Below are 12893 nucleotides of genomic sequence, written 5' to 3' on the forward strand. Positions count from 1 at the left end.
TGTTAACTGTAGTTGTTATTATCGATACTGGTTGTTACTCGATTCTCTTTTTATCTGTCTTCAGTTCCACGTGTCATACGATCGTTCGACTATTCATTATAGGGTAAAATACCATTTATTATAGACTAATTTTACCCTATACAATGTTAGAAATTTCTTCGATGGTGAATGTGAACTTGGGAAAGAAATCACTGGATAGTGATAATTGTTCAGGAGTTGCTGATCACGCCCAACTATGCCTTACAAAAGGACAATGCGGATGTTGCAAATATAACCTGAGTATTTATGCCCAAAGTCGAATCCACAGAGAATTAACCTATCAATTACTTTCGTTGGACTTACTAAATTCTATAGAATTAACTTCCCCAAACGTTGTGAATAACAGTTGATGGTATATTTAATAACTAAGATTGAAAGCCAATAAACAGTTGTAAACTAAATATGCTTAGGTTGTGAACAATAATGAGAAGGTTCTAAGGTAGTGATTTCCCCTATTGATGGAATCCCTTATGTTTATATTTCATATAGATTTACCAACACATCTCTATCAACCATGAACACTCAAATTATCGTGAATCTCTCCCGAGTAATCACGAAAATTTACTAGACGCACTCTCCCGAGATACGCTAGCTGACTTTGTTTATTACAGTTCACTTTAGATTGCACCTAAAACTTTGTTATCCCTAATCTCGCCTTTAAACCCGCAGTTATAGATCCCTCTTATACTTTGGGAGTGATGTTGTTCAACAATTACCTACATATGCACTCTCTCCCGAGTTATGCATATTAAATAGGCATAGCTAATTGAGGATCCTGTCAATTAACTACAACAAACACGTAGTTGAACAAATAGAGATTAAACCGGCAAACCATATTAACATAATCAAGAAGTTCATCCTTCAATAGGTTCCATCAAAACCCTAGACAAAGGATTTAGCTACTCATGACAATGGGTAAATAAACTATGAAAATATTCATGATCAAAATTGCAAGAAAAATAAAAAGAAGAAGAAAATATGATGTTTTGGGTGATCTCTCCCACTTGTTTTCTTGCCAAAGTACTTTCTAAAACATTGCATGCCTCCCTTGGACGAGTTCTATTGTTTAATATAGGGTTTGGGGCTAAAAATCCCGTGTTTTGCACTTCAGTCCCTCAATTTTTCGCTTCCTGCCGCGGTCCTACCGCGGTTACGCCAGGACCGCGGCCAACTAGCCTCTCAGAATCCGCAACAGCCTTTTGCCGCGGTCCGACCGCGGTTACGCCGGGACCGCGACAGTCCATCTCCAGTTTTGGTTTTGCTGCCTTCGCGTGGTGCACTTAGCGGATATTGTAAGATTGGCCTCTTTTTCTCCATAATTGATCCCAAAAGTACTCCATAGACTTCTTTTATTGTATATAGCCTGCAAAGCATGAAAATCACTAATCAGAGCATTTTGTTATCACTTTTTACCATAAAAATTATACAGGAAGGTGGTTCTTTAGGGCCTAATTATAGTCCAATTCACCTATTATCAACACCCTACACTTAAATCTTTGCTCGCCCTAGAGCAAGTTGAACCACACTTCTAGGCCTAATCGTTTGATGCATTACCCAGTTTATGTCACACCCGCCATTATGAAAGAACAACCTAAGCAGTGCAACAGCCACACCTCAGATGAAGACTCTAATGCCATGTCACACTCGTGCTTACTCTAGTTACTCTAAACAGAGGTGAAAACTCGCTTTTTCTTCCTGAGTCACATGCCCTCACATCATATTTCTGAGAGAAGTTCCACACATATAAAATCAAGCAACAAGGAACTATAGATAGAACGAATCCACTCACTCTCAGCAAAGAACATTCACATGCCACACAGATACACCATAAGCTTGCCCTTAGTGTAATACTCTACTAATCGAGTTGTTCAGTCCAAGATCAAGAGATCTTTATTTGGTTATAATGTAGGCTAAGGGATGGGAAGGATATATTTGGATATAGTGACTAACCTCCCTAAGCACTTTTAATACAATCGTTCCCTTTATTCCAATTTCCATGTTCAACCCAATCATTCTTCCACACTTGTTTCATAGGCTACCCCCACTTTTCTTTAGGTGCAACTGGCCTCTTTTTTTTTACAGCCATTGCACCATTCAAGTATTTTCCTGATTTTCTTTTTCCCACTTCATTACTACCCCACACTTTTACTTTTATATGCTCTTTAACGATTCAAGTGCTTCTAGGAGGTACAGGTTCAAACAGTCAAACTATTCAAACACAGGGATGTAGGTTGTTGTAAGGTTATCAAATAACAGGCTTCAGGCTCGAAGGGGTTAACTATGGCAATATGTATAGGTGGATTCATAATTATACAGGCTACACAAGGAAATGCCTCAATCATCTCTAAGGCCAAACAACTTCTATTTCGCTTTGCAAACACACAGGGTAAGTTCTAGGTATCGCATGCAAGCACAGAATACAAGTATTATCTCACACACACTTGGCATGTAACTCATTCCGAATTAGTTTGTCAACACACTCACGTGAGCGTTCAAGAAAGACAAGGTGTGTAGAATTAAGGCATAAAATTACTAGTCTACAAACGAGCCTAGACGTCGCACCCTCAAGTTCGTTTTAGTTATTTGCATGTGTGTACATTACGGGTTGCATTCTTGCCTTCACCCATCTTGGTCCAATAGAGTCCTAAGGGTCCTAAAAATATTAAAGAAAAATCTACCTAACCCGGTTCAAGAAAAGCCCTTGGAAAAGAACCGTGGTCAAAAGAAAAACTAAGGAGGAATTACTACACTACCTAAAAAGAAAAATAAAAATAAAAATCTAAATGGACTACTTCCCTCAAGAGTACTGTCCAAGTGGTTCGTCCTCAGGAAGAGTCTCCTACATTTATTTATTTTACAACCAATGTATATGTACACTAACAATACACCACTAAAGCAAGTCTCCCACCCCACACAAAAAGAATATGGCATGTCCCCATGTCATAACACAAATAAAGTGCAGAAGGGTAAGAAGACTTCCCTGAGCGTCACTCAAAGTCGGAGACGGTGCTAGGATCCACATGACAAGCCCTCCCCAAAGCACGTAACCAAGCTAGCATCCGGCTCTCAGACCTGGCATGCTGCTGAGACATGGCATCCATACGCACATGCAGGTCATCCACCGAGGAGCGAAGATATGCCACCTCTTCCTCCAAAGAATGTAACATGGGTCGGCTGGACTGTGATCTAGAGAACCCAGCCCCAGTAAGGGGTTGCCGAGAGGATCCGGCTCCATCATAAGATCTTCTGGATGGTGCCATGGGTGCTGGGGCGTCATCCTCATCATCAAGCTCAATGGTTGTGGGTGCATCTCTGCCCACTGTGATCTTTGAAGCTCTGAATGCCGCTTTTGCGGGCAAAGCTCCATCTGTAGGATTGGTGGTGACACCATCCAGCAGACACAACCTCGTCACAAGTGAGGGGAAGTAAAACCCCTAAGATAGCAGAGGTGACCGAAGAATCATTTCATCTCCAATAATTCTCGCCACATCAAAGTCTTTCTTGGTGACGAAGCACCACACCAATAGAGCCCGTAGGTGGTTCACATCTGTTGTGTTGCACGTGGGCAATAACCGGCTGCAAATAATGGTGAACCAGCACTTAGCCTCATGTGTGAACGACTTGGAGTGAAGGGTAATGTTTTCCTGTATCCAGATTGGTCGACCCCCTGTGCATATTGTCTTAATCATAGTGTCCCAAGTGACCCCTTGGGCGTCGTGGTAATGATCAATGTCACCAGTGAATTGGGGCAGCTACAAGACCTAGCGAATCTTCAGAATTGAGGCATCCACCACCCTGCCCCGCACAATCACAGACCGGCACAAATTTTTAAGGGCAGTTCGCGTAGAACTCCCGGACTATCGTCATGTTTGCCGTCTCAGGTTCATCAAACAAGAACTCCATCTCCCTCCATCTGATTTCCTCATACATGTCTACTTTTTCCATACGGAGGGCATACCTGTCAACAGGAATATCAGGGATAAAGCTTTTGGTGGCCTTAGCATGAAACGCGTCCTCGACCTCTTGTGACTGGAACCTGGTGGCATCATATGTGGGCATTTGGGAAGTGCTTGCCGAGCTCTTTCGCCTTTTTCGGGCCATATTACCCGCAGACAATTCAGGGTAACAATTAGATTCATTCTAACATGTGCCAGTCGGATGGGTACTCAGACTTCGCCACCCGATGTCACCAAACAATTTCCTTTTGTCAAACAATGCCAGTATATCCAATTACGAAGGTGCCCAAAGTTGACAACCTCCACTATTGCCCTCACAGCACTATTAATTCTACAATTCCGCCATATAATACCCCACACAATCTCCCACAAGTGAATCATGTCAAATTCTACCACCACCACAAACTAAGAAGGGCACAAAGTGCTCCAAACTTTTACAACACACCCCCAATTTTCGGCCATTTAGACCCCTCCACCAAGCTTCACCCTAAAAAATTTGTTTAGGCCTCCAAATCTTCTAAAAATTTCCCCCAAGTTAAGCACAATGAAAACCCAACCATTTAAATATCAAGCATGGTCAAAAGAAGCAATTAATAAAGAAAAGGAAAGAAAAGAAAGAAAGAAAATAAAATAAAATAAAAAATTTACACTAAAACACCACACTAAGTTATGTAAAAGAAAGAGAAAAGAATAGAGAAGCTAACCGTGAGGATGAATGGAAGGGATAAGTGGTGGAAAGAGAGAGATGGAGAAGAAAGGAGGGGCAACAATGAGGGTTTGAGGGATAAGAGAGTGTGAAAGAGAGAAGAGAAGAAAGAAGGGAATGGAGGAATAGTGGGGGGTTAGGTTTATTAAAAGGGGGTGGGGAAAGGAAAAAGAGAAAAAAAATAAAAAATTCTGCACTTACCTGGCCCGCTCTGGTCTGCCGCGGTCCTACCGCGGTTACGCTGGGACCGCGGTAGACCTCTTTCAGAGGGGGTATTTGACCGCGGTTACGCTGGGACCGCGGTCTGGGCGTGTTCCTGCTACTCTTTTTTTAATGAAGTTATGCATTACACTTACAACACATTCGTGGGTTGCCTCCCACGCAGTGCCTGATTTAACGTCGCGGCACGACGCAGATGAGCGCATTTAAGGCTCGCTAGACCTCTGTGGTTCAGTCAGGTGTAGCTCGGACACTTCCTTTGGTTCGCTCATGCCCACATATAGTTCCAATCTCTTCCCATTGACTCTAAATGTACGAGAGTCTTTCTCTATGACAATCTCGACAGCACCTGAAGGGAAAACCTCGACTACTCTAAATGGTCCAGACCATCGTGACCTGAGTTTACCCGGAAATAGCCTTAATCGTGAGTTATAAAGCAACACCATATCTCCAGGATTCAAATTTCGCTCCACAATGTTCTTATCGTGCAACCTCTTCATTCTTTCCTTGTACAACTTTGTGCTCTCAAAAGCAAGATGTCTGAACTCGTCGAGCTCATGCAATTCTGTGATCCTTGTTGTGCCCGCAGCCTCGATGTCAAGATTCAGCTGTTTCAGTGCCCACCATGCTCTATGTTCAAGTTCCACTGGCAAATGGCAGGCCTTCCCGAACACCAACTTATATGGTGACATACCAATCGGTGTTTTAAAAGCAGTTCTATAGGCCCAGAGTGCATCATCTAACTTTTTCGCCCAATCAGTTCTTGTGGCGTTCACAGTCTTGGTTAGCACACTCTTTATCTCTCTGTTGGACACTTCAACCTGCCCACTAGTTTGCGGGTGATAAGGGGTAGCCACCTTGTGGCGTACATTATACTTTGCAAGCAACTTCTCGAAAGCTCTATTACAGAAGTGAGTGCCTCTGTCACTGATAATCGCTCTTGGTGTCCCAAATCTGGTGAATATGTTCTTCTTCAAAAACCCCACCACCACTCTTGCATCATTAGTGGGCAACGCTGCAGTTTCTACCCATTTGGACATGTAATCCACAGCAACAAGTATGTACTTATTGCCATAGGAGCTGACGAAGGGACCCATGAAGTCAATCCCCCAACATCAAACACTTCCACCTCTTGAATTGGGTTCATGGGCATCTCATGGCGACGGGAAATGTTCTCGGTCCACTGACATTCATTGCAGCCCTTCACCCATTGGTGCGTATCTTTAAACACTGTTGGCCAAAAGAATCCAGCCTCAAGCACTTTCCCAGCTATCCTGAACCCTCCAAAATGTCCTCCGTAAGGCGATGCGTGACAAGCCTGCAAAACAGAAGATTGTTCTATCTCAGGGACACACCTCCGGATCATATTGTCAACACAAATTCTAAACAGGTAAGGCTCATCCCAATAATACATGCGGCAGTCACGATAAAACTTTTTCTTTTGTACAGATGAAAGGTCATAGGGAACTATACCGCATGCCAGGTAATTTGCAAAATCTGCATACCATGGCACTTTCTCAAGATTAGTTGCGAGCAACTGCTCATTTGGAAAGGTTTCCAGAATATCTTCAACCTCAACTGCATTTTCAGCTCCCTCAAGTCGTGATAGATGATCAACGACTTTGTTCTCTGTGCCCTTACGGTCACGAATTTAAAGGTCGAATTCTTGCAGCAGCAACACCCAACGAATCAGGCGCGGCTTAGACTCCTTCTTCTCAATCAAATACCTAATAGCTGCATGATCAGTGTATAATTACCTTAGAACCAATCAGATATGATCTGAACTTGTCGAAAGCAAACACCACAGCCAACATCTCCTTCTCAGTCACCGTATAGTTCAGTTGGGCTCCACTCATCGTTCTACTTGCATAGTAGATTGGATGCATCAGCTTGTCCTTCTGTTGTCCCAACACTGCCCCCACTGCGTAGTCACTGGCATCACACATGAGTTCGAATGGCTGCTCCCAGTTGGGGGCAACAATGATAGGTGCTGTGACCAGTCTCTTTTTCAGTTCCTCGAATGCTACCCTGTAATCATCAGAGAACAAGAAAGGATGATCTTTTTCTAACAACTTACAGAGAGGGTTGGCAATTTTTGAGAAGTCTTTTATGAATCTCTGGTAGAAACCGGCATGCCCAAGGAAGCTTCTGATTGCTTTGACTGAAGTTGGAGGAGGTAACTTTGCTATTACATCCACTTTAGCATGATCCACCTCAATTCCTTTGCTTGACACTCGGTGTCCCAAGACTATGCCTTCTTGTAACATGAAGTGGCACTTCTCCCAGTTCAGAACCAGGTTAGTCTCGATACACTGTTTCAGCACACGCATCAGATTTATCAGGCACTCATCAAATGAATTCCCCACCACTGAGATGTCATCCATGAACACCTCCATTATGTCCTCTACCATGTCAGTGAATATGGCCATCATGCACCGTTGGAATGTGGTGGGTGCGTTGCATAAGCCAAAGGGCATCCTCCGAAAGGCATAAATGCCATAAGGACAAGTGAAAGAGGTCTTCTCTCTGTCCTCTGGTGCAATGGAAATCTGGTTGTATCCTGAGTACCCATTCAGAAAATAGAAGTGTGACCTCCTTGCCAGTCTGTCTAACATCTGATCAATAAAGGGAAGTGAGAGGTGGTCTTTCTGGGTAGCTAGATTTAGCTTTCTATAATCCATGCAAATTCCCCAGCCCATGACTATTCTTGTAGAGATCAATTCATTGTTATCATTCTTAACTACCATCATACAGCCCTTTTTAGGTACACATTGAACTGGGCTAACCCAGCTGCTGTCAGAGATTGGGAAGATAATTCCCGCGTCTAACTACTTTATTACTTCCTTCTTCACCACTTCCTTCATGTTGGGGTTCAGCCTTCTTTGGTGTTCCCTGGAAGGTTTGTGTCCCTATTCCAGTAGAATTTTGTGCATACAGTAGGCGGGGCTGATCCCCTTTATGTCTGCCATGGTCCACCCAATGGCAGTCTTGCACTCCTTAAGTACCTGCAAGAGTTGTTGCGCTTGCACATCTAACAAACTAGATGAGATAATAACAGGTAATGTGGAGTTAGGTCCAAGGAATTCATACCTGAGATGGTTGGGCAATGGCTTTAACTCCAGCTTTGGTGGTTCTTCGATAGATGGCTTGGCTGGAGGAGTCTCTCGATTTTCCAAGTGTAAGGGCTCAAATTCTAGAGTTCTATCCCAGAACCCTCTACCCTCTAATGCCAACACCCATTCCGCCAGTTCCTCTTCATTCACCTCATCCAAATTCATTAAACATGCAGCAAGGGGCCCTCAATGGTTAGCACCTCATCATCAGTCTCCACGATTACATCCACGACATCAATAAGAGAACAATTGGCGAATTCACTTGGTCGCCTCATAGATTTCTGCACATTGAATGTTATCTCCTCATCGTTCAATCTCATCTTGAGCTCCCCGGTTTCACAATCAATGAGCGCTCTCCCTGTGGCCAAGAATGGTCTTCCCAAAATTATGGGAATCTCTTCATCCACTCTGCAGTCTAAGATCACAAAATCTGCAGGGAATACAAATTTCCCTACCTGAACTAGCACATCATCCAGTATACCAGAGGGTCGTTTCACTGTCCTGCCAGCCAGCTGCAACAACATAGAGATGGGTCTAGCTCTTCCAATGCCCAGCCTCTTATAAATCGCCAGGGGCATAAGATTGATGTTGGCCCCTAGATCACACAGTGCTTTAGCAAAAGCAAAATTACCAATAGTGCATGGAATTGTAAAGCTCCCTAGGTCAGACAACTTTTCTGCAATTGGTCTAGTCACCACTGCACTACATGTCTGAGTAAGAGTAACTGTGGCCAAGTCTTGGAAATCAAACTTTCGGGACATCAAGTCCTTCATCATTTTTGCATACCTAGGCATCTCCTTCAAAGCTTCAATCAATGGTATGTTTACCTGGATTTGTTTCAGCATTTCGAAGAACTTCTTGTATTGTTCCTCCTTTTGATACTTAGCCAGCCTCTGAGGGAAAGGTGCAGGAGGTCTCTTCTTCCCAACTAACTGGGATTGATCCTTATCAGCTGCTACCTCAATTATTGGTTCCTGGACTGTCTCAGCTTCTTTCTTGGTCGCATTCTGGATGCTATTTTCTTCCTGGGCAGGCTGGACTAGCACCTCCGTCAGTTTCGTTGACTCATCCAGCTCAATAAGCACTGGTATAAGTGTCTCAACTTGTCTAGTTTCTCGAGCCCTCTCTTGCTCTATATCCAGATCTCTGCCATTACGTAGACTTACCGCCATCAGCTACTTTGGGCCTTGATCTTTTGGATTTATCTGGGTGTCTACAGGTAGTGTCCCATGAGGACGATTGTTCAGAGACATAGAAATTTGGCCCACCTGCACTTCAATATTCTTGATTGTTGCATCATGTGCATCCACTCTCTCATTAATCTTTACATTAGACCCAATAACCTGCTGCATCATTGCCTCAAGTCTAGCAAACCCATCTTCCTGCCTTCCACCATGTTGCTGCTGAGGAGGGTGATACCCCTACTGCTGATTCTGATTATTATATCCCTGTGGCATTGGGTAAGGTGCCATATTGTTAGTGGGTCTCATACCTCCCATGTTTCCATTGTTGAACTGTGGATGGACTGGCCTGTATTGCTGATTTTGCTGGCCCCAATTCTGACCACTCTGTCTCTGGCCTCCATAATTAGACACATAATTCATGTCTTCAGGGTAGTGGTGATAATCATATTCTGCATTCCATTGGTTACCGATTGGCTGACTAATGCAAGATGCGCACAAGCCCCCATTAGTAGTATCTACGATATGTACCTGCTACTTCTGCCCTGACTCTTCCACCTTTTTGGTGAGTATACTCATCTGTGTCAATAAGGTGGCCATATTTTCAGCCATAGAGTTGGATGGATCTAAGGGCACTGAGTGAACCACTGGAGTGATAGGTGCATTCCTGGTTGTCCATCCCGAATTTTGTGCCATCTTGTCAAGCAGACTCTGGCCTTCTCTCCATGTTTTGCTAAAAAATGCTCCACCAGCTGAAGCATCAATAATGTTCTTCATGCTATCTGACAATCCCATGTAAAACCGCTACCCCAACATCAGATCTGGAATACCATGGTGCAGGCATATAACCAGCATCCCTTTAAAGCACTCTCATGTTTCATGCAGTGTCTCCATTGGTCTCGGTTTAAAACTCAAAATTTCATCAATTTGTTGAGCAGTCTTATTGGGTGGGTGGAACTTGTTATGGAATTGCCTGAATAACTCATCCCAAGTTGTTATAGAATTTATGGGAAGTGAGTTTAGCCAAATCTGGGCAGCTCCCGTCACTGAGAATGGAAACAATAACAGCTTGATTGCTTCAGGAGTTACGTTGGGCTGACTTTGGGTTTTGCAGATAGAGAGGAAGTTCTTCAAGTGCTGCTGAGGATCTTCGACTTGCGACCCCGAAAATAGTCCCTTGTTCTGCAACAAGTGCAACATGTTATTCGTAATTTGGAATGACTCAACCTGTATATGCGGAACTACAATGGCTGTGGACAGATTTTCAGTTGTGGGTTGTGCCCAGTCATAGAGAGCAACCTCTGGCACTATTGGTACCGCTGGGTTTTCCTCGTGATCCCCCATGACTGTTTCGAATTGTGCAGTTGTTGGTTGTTGTTTGTTTTTCCGATTAGCCCCATTCAAGGTCTTGAAAACTTTCTCGGGATCTGATAATGCTTCAAATACTTCACCAGATCTCGATGAGTTTCTAGGCATGCACCTGTGCAACCAAGTCAACAAACGTATAGAGAAAAAATGACTACAACAAGAATTTTTGTACTTCTTTCAATTGTAATTGATAACACCGTTATTTTCCTGGCAACGACGCCAAAATTTGATCACGCCCAACTATGCCTTAAAAAGGACAATGCGGACGTTGCAAATATAACCTGAGTATTTATGCCCAGAGTCGAATCCACAGAGAATTAACCTATCAATTACTTTCGTTGGACTTACTAAATTCTTTAGAATCAACTTCCCCAAACGTTGTGAATAACAGTTGATGGTATATTTAATAACTAAGATTGAAAGTCAATAAACAGTTGTAAACTAAATATGCTTAAGTTGTGAACAATAATGAGAAGGTTCTAAGGTAGTGATTTCCCCTATTGATGGAATCCCTTCTGTTTATGTTTCATATAGATTTACCAACACATCTCTATCAACCATGAACACTCAAATTATCGTGAATCTCTCCCGAGTAATCACAATAATTTACTAGATGTACTCTCTCGAGATACGCTAGCTGGCTTTGTTTATTACAGTTCACTTTAGATTGCACCCAAGACTTCGTTATCCCTAATCCCGCCTTTAAACTCGCAGTTATAGATTCCTCTTATACTTTGGGAGTGATGTTGTTCAACAATTACCTACATATGCACTCTTTCCCGAGTTATGCATACTAAATAGGCACAACTAATTGAGGATCCTGTCAATTAACTACAACAAACACGTAGTTGAACAAATAGAGATTAAACTGGAAAACTATATTAACATAATCAAGAAGTTCATCCTTCAATAGGTTTCATCAAAACCCTAGACAAAGGATTTAGCTACTCATGACAATGAGTAAATAAATTATGAAAATATTCATGATCAAAATTGCAAGAAAAATAAAAAGAAGAAGAAAATATGATGTTTTGGGTGATCTCTCACACTTGTTTTTCTTGCCAAAGTACTTTCTAAAACATTGCATGCCTCCCTTGGACGAGTTCTATTGTTTAATATAGGGTTTGAGGCTAAAAATCACGTGTTTTGCACTTCAGTCCCTCAATTTTCCGCTTCCTGCCGCGGTCCTACAGCGGTTACGCCAGGACCGCGGCCAACTAGCCTCTCAGCATCCGCAACAGCCTTCTGCCGCGGTCCGACCGCGGTTACGCCGGGACCGCGGCAGTCCATCTCTAGTTCTGGTTTTGCTGCCTTCGCGTGGTGCACTTAGCGGATATTGTAAGATTGGCCTCTTTTTCTCCGTAATTGATCCCAAAAGTACTCCATAGACTTCTTTTATTGTGTATAGCCTGCAAAGCATGAAAAGCACTAATCAGAGCATTTTGTTATCACTTTTTACCATAAAAACTATACAGGAAGGTGGTTCTTTAGGGCCTAATTATAGTCCAATTCACCTATTATCAGTTGCAATTAAGATAAATGGTGGATGTTCCAGCATGAACAAAAAAATTCTAAGCTTAACTGTTAAGGATTTGACACCAACAAAAAAAAAGAAGAAAATAATGAATGAAAGAGAATTTTCTATTTTGTTTTTGTGGATCTACATTCGTTCCTTTTCCCCCTACTAGATGGGAAGGCGAAGGGTGGCAGATGGTGGTGGAAGATGGTGGGAGGGAAAGAAAGTAAGGAAGAAGAAAATATTTTGCTACAAGATATTGGTCTAACGCGCTCAAAATGAGTATTGCACACGTACTCTGCCATATCAGTAAAACGTGTCTAATTGGCACAATTCAGGGGGTTCAATAGAGATAAAACTTAGTTTAAGTGTTTAAATGAAAAATTCTAACAAGTTTAAGGGGCAATCTATATATTTGGCCTAGATAGCAATGAACTTTTTTAGACGTTGCTATACTAAAATATTTGACCTAACTTAATTCCTTAATCAAGTTTTTCTTTCTCACTCCTTAAGTACTTTTTTTTAAATATACTTTATTCATACGTTTTTACTTTTCTGAAGTGTGGATCAAACATACCAAGCTACCATTCATATATTGACAATGATCCATAAAAAGAATGGCAGGATAGGAACCTCAAGCCTCAAGCTGTGGCCGGCCTAGCTTTGACTTGCTATGTTGGATGGTCAAATCAACATTCCTCTGTACTCGAAATAGATAGCCGCCCTCCACCCCTAGCCCTAATACCCCAAACCCCCACCCCTCTCTCCACCTCCACCCCACTCCCCGCCAACAAC

At 42.6% G+C, this 12893-nt stretch overlaps 1 protein-coding gene across 1 annotated transcript; it reads right to left on the reverse strand.

Annotated features, from left to right (window-relative positions):
• Nucleotides 1-3026: 3026 nt before the first annotated feature.
• On the reverse strand, nt 3027-8198 carry LOC138887416 (uncharacterized). The gene is made up of 7 exons (XM_070169167.1): nt 8011-8198; nt 6678-7713; nt 6368-6556; nt 6050-6238; nt 5143-5597; nt 3913-3997; nt 3027-3473 (listed from the first exon to the last, which is right to left on the reverse strand). The coding sequence occupies exons 1-7, from the start codon at nt 8196-8198 to the stop codon at nt 3027-3029; spliced, it is 2589 nt and encodes an 862-aa protein (XP_070025268.1).
• Nucleotides 8199-12893: the final 4695 nt, after the last annotated feature.

The sequence above is a fragment of the Nicotiana sylvestris genome, chromosome 3, assembly GCF_000393655.2.
Source record: "Nicotiana sylvestris chromosome 3, ASM39365v2, whole genome shotgun sequence".
NCBI classification, from domain to species: Eukaryota; Viridiplantae; Streptophyta; class Magnoliopsida; order Solanales; family Solanaceae; genus Nicotiana; species Nicotiana sylvestris.

Excerpts from the sequence above, each read along its gene's own strand:
- LOC138887416 (XM_070169167.1), bottom strand. The coding sequence starts at position 8,198 with ATGAATTTGGATGAGGTGAATGAAGAGGAACTGGCGGAATGGGTGTTG. Across the intron at positions 7,714-8,010 it reads CCATTGCCCAACCATCTCAG|CAGCTGGGTTAGCCCAGTTC; the intron begins GTATGAATTCCT and ends AATCTCTGACAG. Across the intron at positions 6,239-6,367 it reads TTCCCTATGACCTTTCATCT|GCTTGTCACGCATCGCCTTA; the intron begins GTACAAAAGAAA and ends TCTGTTTTGCAG.